General features: G+C 38.9%; 1 protein-coding gene and 1 long non-coding RNA gene across 2 annotated transcripts; one reads left to right on the top strand and one right to left on the bottom strand.

Moving 5' to 3' along the window:
* On the top strand, positions 1–14548 carry LOC117946213. The gene is made up of 3 exons (XR_004656987.1): positions 1–62; positions 1057–1058; positions 14535–14548. It is a non-coding gene; the product is annotated as an uncharacterized LOC117946213 (long non-coding RNA).
* On the bottom strand, positions 1696–12471 carry LOC117946207 (calretinin-like). Its single transcript, XM_034874170.1, has 11 exons — positions 12208–12471; positions 7824–7900; positions 6941–7030; positions 6572–6652; positions 5677–5733; positions 4673–4750; positions 3985–4040; positions 3863–3902; positions 3172–3225; positions 2473–2544; positions 1696–2299 (listed from the first exon to the last, which is right to left on the bottom strand). Exons 1-11 carry the CDS (start codon positions 12299–12301, stop codon positions 2174–2176), a joined length of 825 nt encoding a protein of 274 aa, XP_034730061.1. The 5' UTR covers positions 12302–12471; the 3' UTR covers positions 1696–2173.
* Positions 14549–18296: the final 3748 nt, after the last annotated feature.

Raw genomic sequence — 18296 nt, 5'->3', positions numbered from 1 at the left:
TTGCAAGTGTACCTATAAGAACTGATGCTGGTTTAAAGGCAAAGGGTAGTAGCACTAAATATGTATATACTAGACATACAGTATATATACAGTATATATACAGTATACTAACAGTATATATATAATTTTCTCTGTTTCTCTGTGTGTGTGTGTATATATATATATATATATATATATATATATATATACACACACACACACACACACACACACACACACACACACACACACACCTCTGGGCCACCAAGATGGAAAGAAATTATGTTAGAAAAAATATTTACTTACAGATTCAAATGGACACAAATGGTAAATTTTTCTTCATTCAGTTAATTCATTATGACTTGTACTGTAATAATGTTGTGATCCCACATGTGCTATGTGATTAAAAACTGGAATCCCACAACAATTAGATTTGTATTTTATTTGTTTACAAGTTGCATATAGCAAAATATTTGGTTTCTGTAGCTTCAATACTCACAGTGAAGAAAAGGAAAAAACACTGTCCCCAGGGTCTGTCATTGGAGACACATAATTATACTAAGATCCAAAACTATCACTAATATTTGCACAGATTATCTAGGGCAACAGACATCCATGAACATTGTTGATGTGTAAAACCTTGATCTAAATCACTTCAACACACATTCTATTTTGCTGCCAGTTGAGCTATAGTTTGCTATGTACGTTTGTGTGTGTGTGTGTGTGTGTGTGTGTGTGCGCGTGTGTGTGCATGCATAAGTGTGTTTGTGCGTGCGTGTGTGCACACGTGTGTGTGTGTGTGTGTTTGTGTGCATACAGCTCAGCAGAGGGTAAATAACAGAGGGACTCTCATCTGTCTATTTCCCTCGTTTGTCTCATTGCTCTGAGTGGGACTGATGTGTGGGAAGGAATCAGAGCGGATATAACTCACTTTTTCCCTTGTTGTCAGCAGTTACCAATTTTTTCACTATGTGTATTTATGTGTGTATGTGTGTTTGTGTGCCCACATGTGAATAACATTGAACATCGACTGAAGGAGGTTAACACTGTATTATCTTTGTGTGTGTGTTGTTGCAGTGGTGATGGTGTGTGAAGGGCTGTGCTTTAAAGATAGTGAAGTTAATTAAATATTGATTACTATATTACTATATCTATTACTTATAGATATGTTGTCATTCAGATATGAAAGGGGAAAATATGATCAGTACTGTATTGGGGATTTTACGCATACACATATACACACACACACACACGCACGCACGCACGCACACACCATTGAGATTAAAAAGAGTCATATTTCAATTATTTAAAAGTGCAAATCTGTTTTTTATTTTCTCATGGCAGATTTGTATACATTTAGAAAAAGCTGGACAATCATCCAGCTTTTTTTTGTCCCTGATCTCTCAGCTTGTCCCACTCTGCCCACTTCATCAGTGCCACAGAGGCTTCAGATACTCTCCTCCATAAAAAATGGAGCAGCACAAGCTTTTTCTACATCACACTTTCTGTTACCAGGAGATTGGAAAGTGAAGGTGGAGCACTCTGGAAAAAAAACGCTCTTGCTCTGGGGATCTGTACTGGAGCTGTAATCTTCACCGGAAACACACAACTCTCGGAGTGAGGGTGAATTATTTTCTTTTACACCCCACCAAGAGAAAAGACTAAACAAATCTTTCACAGTTGAAGAAGTGGCACGGTAGAAATGAAAGACGAGAGTTGTCATGTTTTATTTATTCATTATCTCAGTAATATCTTTGACAGAATAGTACAAGCCTCATCAAGTACATGGAAATAAATGAAATACATGAACGGATTCTAGAAATCATAGGTATTCATTTAAATTAATTGGCAGGGGAACATATAAATGTTAAGGTAATGTAAAAAAAAAAGAAAAAAGAAGAGCATATTAAAAAACAGAAAGTCAAATAAATAAATACTTAAAATGATAATAAAATAAATATATTATATTCCCGTAGTAATTGAATATGGCTGTCTAACAATGGAAAAGAAGAATACCTAAGAAGGGTTTGAAGCTGAAATAGTAGGGTTGGCGGTACACTTTGTTCTCAGGAGCACTTTTGTTTTCATTCTAAGTGGTGTAGCAAGTTTAAGGGGTCACACATGCACCAGGTTACATCAGGAGGTATCAAGGAGGAGGTCGTAGGGGAGGATGACAGAGTCCCAGTCAGGGTGCTCACAGAGTGGAGTCCCGGCAGAGGACAATCTCCAGCTCGGTGCGGTACAGTTTCCCTCCGTCAGACAGAGCCATGATGCTCTTCTTGTACGCCTGCAGTCCTTTTGAGTCCACAGGGTCCACGTCCTGCCACAGACGACACGGGCACATAAAATCAAGAGGCACAAAGAGGTCTATGGATGGTACAAACATACAGTACAGTGCAGAGGTATCTCAGGCGGCTGTTCTATATCAGCTCTATATTTGGCAAGTAGAAAAGTAACCTGAACTGATCAATCAATGGGCTAACTATTCATTACCATTTTGTTCTTGTCACAGAGGTCCTTCAGCAAAGCATCCAGCTCCTGCTCATCAATATACCCATTACCATCCTGGTGGAAGAGACCACACAAGAAGGCTGAATTATACAGAGGAAATACAAGTATTTTATCTAATGCTAACAGGTATTATGCTTACCATTTTCGCCATCTTAGTTCAGCATGTTAGCATGCTTACATTTGCTAATTAGCACAACATAAAAAGACGAGGCCGATTGGAAATGTCAATGGTTTTTTAGTGCTAGATAAAAAGTCAGGGGATCATGAAAGTTATAACAATTTATCCTGAGAGTTACATGAATGTGTCCACCAAATATTAATCCATCCAATAGTTGGTGAGACTATAGTTGGCACCATAAATGGCTTTAAAAAAGTTCATAATGTTTGTCAAATAGTTGTTGGACTAAAGTAATGGACATTGCCAGCCCTAAAGCTACGCTACTAGCATGCAGAAACTTAGCAAATACTTGTTTGGAGGAGAGGCACCAAGTGATAATATGCCGTCAATTTGAAGTGCATGAATGAGATGAATAAGAGGCTGTGTGCAGTCAGTCAAAAACAGCCTCATAGATAATATGGCTGTTTTTAAAACACAGGACAATCTAGCAACAAACACACCTTATGCATATTACATTTCCTAGATGGAGTATATTAGACACACAGACAACATGCTCTTTTTACCTTGTCATAGAAGGTAAAGAGGGAGTCAAATTCTTTAACTGTGAGCCTGATGCCCTGTGAAAAAGAGAGAGAGAGAGCAGTGAAAATTATTAGAAACTGCAGAGCATTTCTAGAGAGCAGTAAAAGCATCACATGATCCAGAAATTATATTAATCCAAACAGATTATGATAACTGGGACTAGAGTTGAGTTAATCCTGATAACACTAATCCTCTGTCAGAAAGGAATTGTTGATCTGCTCTGGCAAGCTAGTATTATAACATACATGACAAAGTACATGTGGGAGATATATGCAGATTAGTTGTTCCTATGATACAAATGTTGAAATTTGAAGCAACAAAATTGCTTAGATAGTAACTATGTATTCCCCTTAATATTGTCCAATGTCCAACTAGGAATACATTTGAAACTGTCCAATAAAATGAGAAATTTATTTTTCAAAATGCAAAATTAAAGTCCTGGATTTAAATTATCATTGTTTATTTAATTATCAAATTGATTCAATCGAAGATAAAAAGCTGTTTCCAAACACAGGAGCCTATCATGTTTTCAAAGAAGTGTTTTGCTGAATTGTACCTAATCTGCAGTGTTGTCTGGCTTCTCTCTATCAGAGGGGCAGGACTCCACCATGCTGAATATCGCTATAGCAGCTGGGATTTTACGCCTAAAATCAATTTGACGTGTAATCTCACCTCGAACGTCAGCAAGAAGTTCTCCTGGACCGGCAAGAGCCTGCAGCAAAACAACAAGGAAGGTTTTATCTTGATAGCCTCCTTTAAGAGAGGTTTAAAAATGAAAGTGGAGAGACACTCACCTCGCCATCTCAGAGAGGCCGAGTTTACCATCACCATTAAGATCAAACATCGTCAGCTGCACAGAAAGAAGAGATGTTATCAGAAAAAAAAGAAAACAGGAGGTCTCAAAACAACTTCATGCATGACCCTACACCTTTTAATGGCAACAGAAGTGATTGTGTTTAGACCACAAATGGATGAGTGATATTTGAGCTGGAGGGTGAACCCAGACATAAATGTTGTTCAGCATTAATGTTGTTCAGCATATTAAAATGAAAGCCTTCAGGGATGTTATTTCATTTACATTATGTAGAAATGCAACAGCCGCATGCTTCATGTTGAACATATGGGCATAGATGTAATGTACTCCTTTGTTGAGCAGAAATGTAAAAACAAAGTGTTTTCATCTCAATTCTTAGAGTAACTGAGAACTTTGCAGCATCAGTAAATAACGCCACAGTTAACAGATACAGAATAGTTTATATGTTATACACTAGCTTTTTTTAAATGACAGGGGGTCTAAAAACAATGAAGATATTGTGTCAGTATCAGTGTATGTATTACTGCAATGTTACTGTAAATATGGATAATTACAATTTTCTACAATGTCAGTCTGCTAAAACTCTTGACCTTTAAATACTTGAGTCTTGCAGTTATGATGTTGAGCTTGAAGTAGTACAAACATATTTTACGCCTAATAATACTCACAATTGTCTGTGTGTACTCATTGAGCTTCTTTTCATCATAGCTTCTGTTAGCTTTCTTCAGCAGGTCGGACAGGAAACCCTGAAGAGAGAGAAAATCTACCAGTGATCAGAGATCAGGATGTAAAAACAATCTTTTGTTTTTAACCCTTGTGCATCCCTTTGAAAAAGTTTCTCTGATGTCCTTAAAAAAATGTCTATGTCAAACAACTACCATAAAATAATATGTTAATATTGTTTTCCATTTTCAATGAGTTAAATCTTTTAACCAACTTCAGTCCTGATCATCACTACCAAATATTCATTCATTCTCAGATTTGAACCCCTTAAATCCCAGTTTGTTTACATGACACCTAATTAAGTATTTTCTGTATACTAAATACAATTTTTTTCACAATCTGGCATATGTCAGTGATTAGCAAAAACAAACAAAATATCAAAAATGGTGGTGTTAATGGGTTTCAATTGTGACGTTTGTGTCCTCAAAGGTCTGGGTTAATTTTTTCACAGTTTGTTTTAGACTTACTGTAAGAGGTTGAACTTCCAAAATTTGAAAAAAGAACTACAGCCTTGCCAAAATGTGTGCCATAAATTAACACAGCCAAAATGATCACACAATTAAGAATAAAAAAGCCAAAAATATCCCTAGTAATGCATAAGGGTTTTGTTTTTCACTTGACAGTGACAGCATACTACACTACTATGTGCAGGTTCAGAGTAGCTCCCCCAGTACAGCCATTAGCACTAATTATACCACTAGCATGGCATGTAAGCTTATCTCAACCAAAGTCTGGTATCTTTACAGTAATGACACAATATATAAATATGCGCGTATATATATCAACTACTTATTCACTGTTCTCTCTTTTGTTTTGATACTTTACACCCACAACTCTAAACCTCTGTGAGAGTGCTGTACTGTCGTCAAAACAACTCTGTTTTTAGCATGTAGGCACACTTTAAACGATTCTACATTCATCTTGCAGAGTTTAGCATATTGTGTTTTACCTTCAGCTCATTTGACTCAATGTATCCACTTCGGTCGGTGTCATACCTTCTCCAGGCCTGTAGGAGAAGAGTGATGTTAGCTTTTAGAAAAGATGCATTCTAATTTAACCACAAGGCCAGGGGAAAATGATTTACAGAAAAACTGACAATCAAGAGAAACGACAGAGGTACAAGTGTTTTATTTGATATTGTGTAAATATTGAATTTTTCAAAGCCCTTTAAAAAAAAACGGATACCCAAACCCCTCCAGCTCTCACTGCCTTCTCCCTGTAGAAAGCTATGCTCCATTTATAATGTATGTTCTGTCTGAGAATAGCTTTAACACAGTTCACCAGTGAAAACCTTCCTCTTTCCAAGCCCAAGTACACAAAGTGTGTGTGTTCAATCACAGAGGACCAGATGTTCGATGCCTCAATGTTTCTCTCTAATTACTTCAACATATAAAACCAAAGAATAAGTATAGTTCAAATATGCTTTGTTTACTAGCTGGCAATATAACCTGTGCACAAATCTATTTAAAGGTTAGTCCTATTGTCTTTGATTTAGAGTGATCGATTAGGATTGGAGGTAATGTTTGGTTTGATAACTGGTCCAGTGACATAGCTAAGATTTGTGTGTTAAGGGGGTTAATCTAGTTCATTTATATCAAACAAGACAATTTATGCTGCCAGGGATGACTCTGACCAAAATCATAAATGCAGCACAGTCTCCAGTACATCTTCTTACATTTATGTAAGATTTTTAATTCTAGAGACAATATCATGGTTGTAAATTAACAATTGCTGTGACAACCTTATAGGACTGTTTCTACCAGACATAAAGAAAGAAAGAAAGTAAGAATGAAACACTGACAGGCATTTGCATGGTGGCAAGGTAGATAGATATACAAACTTACAGTCATAAACGCGGAGCTGGATCCCACAAACTCTCTGAAACAGAGCAAGAAGTTTTCCTCTGTCGGCAGAAGCTGAGCCAACTAAAGAGTGGAAGATGAAGAGACAGAGGGCTATTAGAGTGATTGTTGTTCCAGAGACTTGATTTTATGTTCATGGGTTAGATTTTTGATTCATTAGGACAGAAAACATATACAAGGCTTTATTTAAACATGAGCTATATCTTTTAAAATGATGTTTTTATTTAATTGACAGTGAAAATACAGAGAAAAGCTGGAGTCAGACCAGGGATGTTGGAGATATAGTGTATTGTGTGTCCTGTACCACTACAGGACGGCTCAGAACAGTAGCTGTTTTCAGTTAGTTCTCACCTCTGACATCTCAATTCTCCCATCAGCGTTCTTGTCAAAGTTGGCCATGAACTCTTTCATCTTTTCTTTGAATGCAGCGTGTGTAGGATCCTGCAACCAAATCAAATCACAGATCAAAGAGATTTCTGATAATACGGTCTTAATGTAAACATATGTTTAAGAGAAACCCTTATTTAAACATGCTAGCCAAGCTAACACTGTCCCCAGGAAAAATGATCTTTGTTTTTCATATGAAATTGAATTCCACCCGGATGTTTTCTATTAACATAATGAGGGAATGTTTATTAAAGTATAATATTAATACATCCATATTTTATTTTGTCAAATGATAGATTAAAGATGGACTGAATGATCTGTTGTGATAAAAACTCATGTGCACATGTGTCTGCTACACCAATCCTGTCTCACAAAAAAATATGTTCCCCTACAATTAAATTGCATTCTTAATTATGTTTCTTAGATTACACATCCTCATACCAGCACCAGGTGCACACTGTTGCAGTTTTAAACACGTGGTTCATGTTGTAAATTAAAACAAAAGCACGTATTTAAGTTGGATGTAAGATGTAGGTTAAGTAAGTTAAGGACGCTACGTAAGTTAAAATTGTTGACTTTTGATTTTGAACAGCAGTCTCCCAGGTGAAAGTCCTGTGTTTGTTTGACCAATCCATTTACCCAGACCTCCTCCATTTGTGGGCATGGTATCGTATTTGTGATACGTCAAAGACAAACGTAATCCAAGACTAAATACGTTTCCCTCAAAATGTAATTCAGAATGCAGATTAGTTATGTGAGAATGGTATTTTTAAGAAATAGGGCTGTTCCTATACAAATCATTTTGGGCAAATTTAACTCTAGTATTCAGAAGTGTGCACACACTCACCACGCCTGCTCCCCGCCTTGCAGTCTCCAGCTCTTTGAAGAAGTTCTCCAGCTCTGTCCCTTCGATGTAGCCGTTTCCTGTGTAGCACCAGAGGAACTAAATTAGTTTGGCACAAGTTATGTAATGGTGCTTTTAAGTCATCTGAAGCTTTGTTGACTGATCAAAAGTTTGATTAAAGACTGTGGATGTGGATGAAAGCTTAAAGGTCAGTGGGGGGGTTCTTGAATTTTAGAACAGTCGCCAAACCTTGAGTCTTCTGTGATTGGATCCAAGTAAGCAGCAAACTGTAAACAGCTTACTTGGACTTGACAGAACCTATACTGTACATTCTTACAGCTGTACTTAACTCAATTTGAGTGTTTGGTTGGTTTAGCCGCTGGGAAATAAGATTAACACTTGCTATATGATCTCTAAAATACTGATAACCTTTAATTGAAACATCACTTCAATGAACTGAAGGCACGGCGCACAAAAACAAGCTTATGTCTAGAGAAATATATCATATATCTTGCGCTCAATTGGCATTTCAGGATTCAGTAATGTGTTGCAGCAGGAAAAAAGACAACTTACAAGAGTCACATTTTAGCTGGAGTGTAAGCAGTCTAATGAGTTTTCTTGCCTACGAGGGTGAAAGTGTGCAGTCAGATTGATGCTTGTTGGGGCATTCTGTCCCTGTGTCTCATGACAGTCACATGATAGGGGATGATTTTAATGCAATAGCTTACTTCACTGGTTTCTCTGCAAGTCAGAGGACAACATATAGGACATTCAGCACTCTCTTTATAATCAGAAGAATGCGTCCCATCTGTCCACAACCCGAGCACAGATTGGGGTCTTTGTGCCTTGTACAAAACTAGACATTAATGAAATTGTTACTTCAATTTGGAATAAAACACAGATGTACAGAATAAAATTCTGAGATTCACCCTGCCCCCCACTTCATCTCTTAATCTCTTATCCTCTCATCTCCTCTCCAATCATTTTCTCCCTCACCTCCCCCCGTCCTCTCGTCTCTCTGCCCAGATTCATTTGCACACGATATGTGATAGGTGCTTCATGTCACCATCTGTGCCTTGGTTGAGTGAGCTGCTGTTTTAGATATAAACAAATCAATGAAGGGGCACAAAGCTTTGGGTCTGAAAACAGACACAACAAACTAAAGGTAAAATTAATCTTGAGTTTGGTTTCAATTTGCTTTCAGTATTCAAATTTGAATTGATAATTTCTTATCATCAGACTGAGTATTGGCTAGATTAACCCTTGTTAGGCGAACAATCAAAGTATGTACAGTACATGTGGGATATGAAATCTGCATGTACAATTTCACCAATAAAATGATAATATCTCTATCTGCAATATCAAGTGACTTTGAGTGTCACTATGATAGTCTAGCCAAAAAGATTGTATATTGTTGTATCTTTACTATTTATCTGTGCCTTCATTTAGGGGGGATGATTCATTAAGTTCTGCTTGGCTGGCAGAGTGGGTTTTAGGCAGTTCAAGTATGACAAAATTGTGTGATCAAGTGAGACAAGATGAATGCAAGAAGGGGAGTATACAAAACCGATTATGCATTTCAGTGTCAGCAGAGTGGAACTATAGGCCAAGACCTGTATATGCTTGAACGTGTGTATCTCAATGTGTTGTTGGCCTTCAAGGACATAGATTCACCTACAAATGTTGCTCTGATTGATCCAAATTATACACTTATTGAATCTTGTTAACCACCTTGTAATGTTTCATACAGCATTGTCTCCTGAAATCGTGGGGAAATCAGACATGACGTCCTAGATTTCTAACCTGAATACATTTTAATCTGTAGCATGACTGATTTTTAAATACAGTACAGATTATCTCAGGTTTGGGACAGCATAGAAAAATATTCTATGATAAGGTCTGAGTGTGTTCAAATCCTGTTACATGTAATAAAGTCCACATAAGTAACTGAGTTTTCAGATCATGTGCGCTCACTGCAAGAGTTTAGTTGCATTACAAATCTCTGCTGCCACATAAAGCGCACCACTGCACACTGCATACTGAGCAGATGCAGCCCTCTACTTCCCAAAACATTTTCAAACACAGTTCAATTGCTGACTGTTCAATAGCAACTCAAAAACAATCCAGCTGCCAAATGCATAATGACTGAAAAAGACAAAAAGGATCAAGCAAAAACACTAGAACATGCTAAATTTAAAGAAAAGCCCATGATTTTGAAGACTACTGTCTTCAGCTGCAAGTAGTACTGCACTACTACTGCTGCCCACATTCTAAGGCTAAGGTCTGGCTAGACTCTAAGATTCTAAGGCTACTGGCTAAGGTCCACAGATGTTTGTATGTTGTCCTCAATTTCCCTGAAGCAACTTTTTGAAGCCAATAGGAGCCAAGGTCCATTCAGTCACTGCTGTACTGCAGCTGTGGTCAAGAAACAACCATGATGCTATCTTAGTGAACAACAAACATTGACCAACACATCCCCAGAAATAGACAGTTTTACAGAAAGGGGATGGAAGATCATGCGACTAATTTTTTACCAGAAGATGGCATACCACACATTTGGCAAACTTAGGAGGGATTAGCTTTTCTTTGTAGTTTGCCTAAAACATGGTGGGAAAATCTTTAGCTATGATCTCTTCACCCTCATTATTACGAGTGTTGTACTCTCGAACGGAACAATTTTTCTTCTCATTAGATGAGAGGGCCAGGGCAAAACACATTTCATAGCATTCTCTCTGTACTTTGTACTTTTAAATGCACATGGCTATAAACTTGAAACTCCAGTGAAGCAGTTTAAAGACGATGTCTTAGCAAAAGTCATGGAAGTTATCCAAGTCAGAGACGTTTTGGATCAATTAACCTTTGATGAGCTGGCCATTTACACTAGTTATCTGCCTTTTCTTTGATTATATTGCAGGACACGACTGTAGATGTTATAAAATGTGACCTGTTTTAAGATGAATGGTCTTCAAAATTCTGTGGCTCTTTGAATTGGCATCTTGGTTTCTTGAAACTGTGCGTGACAATATTTAGACAAGAGTGCGGCACTGAGAAGGATGACGAGGCTAAGCCAGTGTTGTCTATTTGGTTCCAATGGCATTTCTTTTTTTTTAGATAAGCTGTAAAAAGAGTGGAACTTGCTGATTTGCAACCAGCTGCAGCTAGTCATCATGCAGAGGCTTGCCCCTGGTTTTGCCCGTGGACTTCCGGGCACTGGCATCGTTTATCTCTGTCACTCCCCGGGCATGCACTAAATTTAAAATAGTGATTACGACTATTAACTCATTATGAAAATGTTTACTGAGGTAATAAATCAAGTGAGAAGTGGCGTGATTTTCCCATAGACTTCAATGGAAAAGAAGTTTTGGAGACAGTCCCTCCCTGCTGAAAATTGGATAGAATGCAGGTTTAAGGCTTTTCTGCCCACAGCTACCAGTCTATGGTTTCTATAGTAGCCCAGAACGGACAAACCAAACACTGGCTTCAGAGAGAGCCATTCACGTATTTACATTAGCCAACCTGAAGACCACTGTAGATTCTACTTCACGCTTGGAGGTCTCCAAGCTGCAGCTAAACACTCTTGTAGGGTGGGGAAATGGGTGTTGAGTTGATTGCAATTTGCAACCCCACCACTAGATGTTAGTAAATCCTCATTCTCAGAATACTCTCAGATTCTGAAGCTCCTCTCAATAAACTCCAGTAGAAAACATCCTTCATCCTCTCCTCTCACACACTTTCCCTCCCTCTGCTTCTCATTCCCACTCACTCTGGCTCTCTATTGTCCCCCCTTCTTTACATCTTTTTATCCCTCCCCATCCATGGTTGTATTATAAGCCCCCATCTCTCCTTCACTCTCTATTCTTCTTCTTCTTCTCTTTCAGCTCCCTCCTCCTCCTGTTACCCTCTCCTTCATCCTTCTCTGTATTAACTTAAGGCTAGATCTTGTTTCATTTCAAAAACCAGATCACACATTCCACGTGCATGAGTGGGTTTTTTATTGTTCATCTTGTATTAAGCCTCAAGAGATCATTGAGGGGCGACCCTCATCGAGCCAAATCAAGAAAATTAGAAAAATTAACACTGAAGTAAAGAATATTTTCTATATATCGTATTCATATCCAGTTACCTGGAGCAAATGTACTGTTTTCTTACAGTAGGCTAGTTAGTGACATTACTGTAATATTTTTAATGTTATTGAATTATTTACTGAAATAACACAGAAGAAGAGTTAAACTCTGGAAACATAATGACTGTATCACAATACCTACATAACTCTGAATATCTAATAACATACCTTTTTTCAGTATTATATATTTAGCTTCTAATAGACGCTAATTGATCACTCAATTAATGCCACATTCAGTAGACTGATAGACACTGCCGAACTAACCGTCTGCATCAAAATGTTTCCAGATGTCAACAAACTGCGTCGCGGTGATCTCAGCCAGGTGCAGGTGGGGCGGCTGCTGTGCTTGAGATGCCATCTCTGCTGTTTCTCGCTCCTTTTAGTCGAGTGTAATAGTAGGGGTAAACTTTTCCCGGCGTAGAGCTCCTCGGAACTGTGGACAGCTCCTCCTCAGTTGAGGCTTTTAAGACCCCCCTTCCCCCTCCCCCCGTCCACGCTTCTCCTGCCCACCAAACGGGGGCGCATTCAGCGTCGAGGGAGCCAACAGACTGAAGACCAATAACAGGAGGAAGAAGGCTCTCATGGGCTTTGCGAGTTACCATTAAGGGCTTTGCGAGTCACCATTAAGGGCTGTCCATGTTGCTGGTTTGATACCAGGGTCATTATACATCATCTAATCCTGCTGCTCCTTTGAGGAGAGAATTACATCATACAATTTATAGAGGGCCACCCTGCTGGCTACTGTGGATTTTGTAGAATCTATCATCCACCTGTCTTCCAATAGTTTACTGCACTGCCAATTATTAAATCAAGATTAAATATTTATGAGTAGATTATGAAAATTAATTATGAGTAAACATGTCCTCCCAGGGATTTTCAAAACCTCAGGAGAACTCAAAACAATAAATGTGCAGTGATGTGCATCTCATGCTCCGTGGGAGCCATATTTTCATCTTCCCTCACTGTCTGTGGATCGCTGAGGTTTGACTTTACCAATCAGATGACACGGATGAGATTACACCCTCCCTCCATTCTTAGCTTTTACTCTCATCTCCTCCCTCCCAAAACTTTTAACACCCTCCATTATTCTTCCTGGCCTGTAGAGGTCAGAGGGGCAAAGTCTCCTTGGCCAATCGAACCCATACTTGGCGTGAACCCAAGCAGCAGCAGCAGCATCAGCAGCAGCATCAGCAGCATGAGCATCAGCAGCATGAGCAGCAGCAGCGACGGCGGCTGTTGTATAGCTACTAAATCACCAACATGCCTTTTGTTCATTCCGCAGGATGAGCCATCACTACTATCTTTTTCTCATCTTCCCCTCCTTCTGTAGTGCATCTCCCTTCTCTTGGTTGGGTGCTGTGATGGGGGGGGAGGGGGTTCAAATTGAGAGGATGCAAAAGAAGAAGAAGGCACTTTATCTTCTTCCTGCAGAGCTGTGTGCTGCTAATCAGAAAGAAAAGGGAGAAAACCAACTGAGAGAGAGAGTTGACAAAAAGCAGGTAATAAGTGTGTGCAGGATAACTGCATATGAACAACTACTGTATGTGTATTGGAAATGTGTGTGTGTGTGTGTGTGTGTGTGTGTGTGTGTGTGTGTGTGTGTCTGTGTGTGTGTGTGAGTGTGTGTGTGAGAGAGAGAGAGAGAATGAGCGTGTGTGTGTAGGGAGGGGATATTTATAGGAACTGCCATCTGAAGCCTAAACTGTATGAATAATAATAATAATAATAAGATCAATGTACGTACATTTGTTTGCAGAGCTATGAGTGCTCTCTGTTAAAAGTGCTGGAGGTGAAGTGATGGGATGAATAATGGAGACATGTAGACTGTGACAAAGACAATGATGGACAAAGATGTTAATGGTCTTCTGATCACCTTTCAAATGGAAAAAGTGTCATGTGGCTGTTAACATGCAAACTCACGAACTTACACATAACACGCACGTGCTGCACACCCAAATGTGCACAAATAAATATGAATTGTAAACAGGCAGGTGATATCGTGTTGGCTATGCATACTCATCATTGTACAGTTTGTGGATTGCAGATTATGGATAATTATGCAATCCTTTTAATGCTGTATTATATATGAAATTAAGATGAGTTAAAGCTGGCTTAATGTTGACAACTAACATGGATACGGAAAGCAGGATTAGGAAATGTTGCAGAAGAGGCTTTTTAATTCACTTTAATTTAATTTTTCTGAAATGCTACAACAATGTAGCGTTTTTGCATAACAAAGGATAAACTCTCTTCTTTTTTCACAAAGAAGAAGACATCCTCCATAAACATTTGGTCAAATTAGTTTTTACATAATTTTCAGATATATGTAATCGTAACAGGTTTACTCTTAACTGTTAAATAAAATGTACACAGAGTGAATACGGTGACACAAATCACTGTAAGTAAATGAAAACCAAACGTTACATTGCATTCAGCAACACATTACATTACAGTAAATTTGTTTAACACTGTCTTGATCTTTTGGCCATAGATTAGTGTTTACACCCCCCTTTACGGTAATAGGAAGACCAATTGTGGTTACCACTAGGTAAATAAATTAGCCAAAACGAGTATTCAGTATGTGTGGTTAGATGTGATTTAGATGTTCGTACATACACACGTTTTATATAGCTGATGGGTTTACCTAACGGTTCAGTGATTAAACATAAAGAGCAGTTGGATTAAATGTTGGTGAATTGTATTTATGCGAATCAGAAGAGAAGCATAGCAAAAGTAGGGTGGGCATTGCATTGTGAAAGACAATTACTTCATCTGAATATGAAAATTAGGTATTGTCTTTGATGACACACTGATTAGGTGTGGTTAAAAAAGTTCGGTTGGAAACGCGTAGTCATACTTTCAAATCTCCACTTATGATTAAGCAATGACTTACTATAATGAAGGGCCCTATGGAATCTGTGTTTAACTTTTTAAAATTTTCAATCTCACAATTCTGTCTCTTCTGTCTGTTGTCAAAGAAACTATAGGGCTCTTAAGCTGCCATCAGTCTGTGACTGGCCCCGGCCGGGCCCTCGTTGTAAAAAAGATGTTTGCCATCGGGCTAAACAACTTTTGTTGGGGAAACCCTGAGATTTGTGTTTTCACCGTCTCGAAAACTAAAGTTGTTCTGTCATAAAGCCCCAGAGGATGATTCTTTTCTTAGAGACACTGACACTAAACCTGAAGAAGACTACGGCAAAACATTGCCAAAGGTTTGATTTTAATTTGTTTGTTTCTTTGTGAGGTTCATATGTTTTTGTGATAAGACGTTGGAGTCCAAAACTTAAACCTTAGCCTCTTCTAAACAATACAAATGCAGATCTACTACTCCTTCCTTGCAAGGAGTCTGTGTGTGTGTGTGTGTGTGTGTGTGTGTGTGTGTGTGTGTGTGTGTGTGTGTGTGTGTGTGTGTGTGTGTGTGTGTGTGTGCATGCGTGTGTGTAAGAGAGCCTCTCCCTGATGTTTTCCACAAACAGTGTTGTGTCAGTTTTAGAACTTTATAAGGTGGGAACTGTCCGTGTTGGTTTAGTACTGTACTTCCACACACACTACAGATAACTGTAGACATCTGGCAAGCACGGTAACTACATGCTGACAACAAGCCTATATCTAATATTCACTCCATACATCACAAGCACATGCAGGCAAACATTCTTCTGAATGGCCAGGAGTGCAGTTACCTCATTCATCTGTCGTCATTAGCTCCACATCCACTCAGGACAGGCATGTTAATGTGGTCTTTGATGCTCCGAACTTTCAATTCTGCCAAACCTCCAACAAGCCCCTAATCATGCAGATAATCAGATATCAGCTGAATTGATAAACTACCCCAAAGTCCTCCTCACCGATGGGATGCCACTGAGACAACACACATTCAAACCTGCATAATTACGCGCTCAGAGGAACAATAAATACAAAATCTGCATACTTATTGTTGGTAGGAATGAATATCACAGTTGGGATTATTTGTGTGGAAGTCCATGCAGATTAGATTAGGCTTTATGGGTATGATTGCTGAAGCATTAATTCGGTTGTGCAGAAGTCAAAGTTGGATTGTATTTGTGTAAATTAGAGTGACAGGGTGCCTCATTGCTGTAATCAGCCATTTATATCATGCACCATGTGCACTGAGTAACTATAGTGTGATCATTACAGATAGAATCAGTTGGAGTTGCCAAAGGCTGGAAACAGAAAGCAGAGTCCAATTTTCAGTCTATTTGGCATATTGTGTTGTGATTATTTCTCTGCATAACACTGGGGCAGATCAACACCTTACAATGAGAAAAAACACCTCAGCATTGATTGCATGCCATTTATACAGGCAACACATACGTAGAATACCACATATAGTTATAGCAGAAAACACTACCGTCACACTGGGGCCTCCTGCTGAGATAGGAGCTAACCTCACATAGTGTGACACAAGCATCTCCACATGGTATTACGCTCAGCAGATAGTTTCACATGATAAAATTGTAATTTTTTAAATTGCTGAGCAGTTAGGAGGAGAATAGCATCTCTCTGTCTGCATGCAGAGCGATGTGTTCTCCCTCTCCTCTATGGGGAAACAATTAAGCTACGGGACCTCTAGAGACCTCTGTATTCAACCCCACCTCGAGTAATAATGTCACCTGAGACAAAAAAGTCATTATTTCTTCTCATGATACAACAAAGAGAGCTGTAAGGATGCATGGCAATAACTTCATGCATCCATAACAAAATGATTAAATGCATTATTAGGTCATTATAATTTCAAGGCAGTCAGAAAAGACACAACACTGGTGAGCAGAGAACACACACACACGTTAGTTAGTATGTCGTTTGTCAGCAGGATTCCAAAACACCTGTTGGCTGGATTTTTATGAAACTTGGTGACAGGGTGTAGCATGGGCCAAGGAAGAACCCATGAAATTCTGGAGCAGATCCGAATTACGGGGTGGAAAACAAATAATTTCTTCCCTTTTGTTAGCATTGCGAGATAGGGTGTTAGTGATGAATTTATGTGATGTTAGAATAATCGTAAAAAAAACAGTTTTCCAGACCGGGAAAATTGACCCAGCATTTACATTGTGAGATGTATGATGATGATTGTGGAGCATGCCTTGGGGGAAGTCTGCCCTCTCCGAGTGCCCTTATTTTTTGATGTTCTAATGTTGTATATTCATTCTCACTATCTGTACTACTGCCCTCTAGCGCAATTGTCGGTCTTGCAGTATAAAGCCCTTTATAACCATTACCAAAATGTAAGTTTAGATAAGGCTCAGAATGATTCATATAATGTAGATTGTGGTTACCAGGGTGTCACTAACAAAGTGTTTGAAACCAACACACTAACACAAAGTAAAGGCCCGTGTCCTCCACTCCCCTGACCTGCACCACCACACTTTGGGAGGAGAAAAAGAAAAATGAATCTGTGCAGACTAACATGAATCTCACACACTCACACGCACACACACTCACACTCTCTCACACACACACACACACACACACACACACAAATAGTACAGGAGCTCACTGCTATGATGAATCATTGTGTGTTGACAGGCTTTCATAAACAAATGCACTGAAGCGCAACAAGCACTCCCACATGCACCTATAAAAGTGCAGTACACACACCTGAGCAAACATATCATCAGATGTGTGTGTGTGTGTGTGTGTGTGTACATATTGAATGCCAACAAGTTGTCCCTGAGACCTGATTTGTGCCCCCTGCCCCCACTTCTGTCTCAGCAATCCCTTTTATAGAGTCACTTGAATTGAGCAGGTGAACAGAGGTTTATCGAAGTGCCTTCAAGCAAAGAGACCAATGTATAGTAAACAACACTGGCAGAGAACTAATCGGTTAGCCAATGATTGTGAATGTCAGTGAAATCAGAAAGCAGTCCCTGTGATTACAAGTGTTAATTCAAATGAATCAAATGAAACCAAAAAACAGTATGTGCCATATTGGACATAATCTTGTTGCCAAACAGTTAGAGAACATGCGTGACCTAATATTACTCAGCAGCTTCACACACTGCTTTTGGCTGCTGCACATTTAAAGCTTTGGCTCCATCGTGTTTTTATTTTGGACAGAATATGATACAATAAGCTCAAAGTGCAAGCTGTTGGCTCCTAATGGAGGCCAGGCTGGTTTTAGTCACACCAGATTAACATTTTTGATTTGACAGAGAAATGTGCCGACTTACTTGCACTGTCAGCAGAAAGCTGACCTGAAAAGTAATGTCTCAGACGTTGAATGAAACGTTGCTTATTTGTGCAGTCATCCATACCTTCCTTTTACAGTGGGTACGGAAAGTATTCAGACCCCTTTAAATTTTTCACTCTTTGTTTCATTGCAGCCATTTTCCAAA

The sequence above is a fragment of the Etheostoma cragini genome, chromosome 1, assembly GCF_013103735.1.
Source record: "Etheostoma cragini isolate CJK2018 chromosome 1, CSU_Ecrag_1.0, whole genome shotgun sequence".
NCBI lineage: Eukaryota > Metazoa > Chordata > Actinopteri > Perciformes > Percidae > Etheostoma > Etheostoma cragini.
This window is presented reverse-complemented; position numbering and strand designations above follow the sequence as displayed.

Coding starts and splice junctions, on each gene's coding strand:
- LOC117946207 (XM_034874170.1), bottom strand. CDS start 12,301: ATGGCATCTCAAGCACAGCAGCCGCCCCACCTGCACCTGGCTGAGATC. Junction 4,041..4,672: donor ATGAGTACACACAGACAATT/GTGAGTATTATT, acceptor CTTTCTGTGCAG/CTGACGATGTTTGATCTTAA. Junction 2,300..2,472: donor TCTGTGACAAGAACAAAATG/GTAATGAATAGT, acceptor CGTCTGTGGCAG/GACGTGGACCCTGTGGACTC.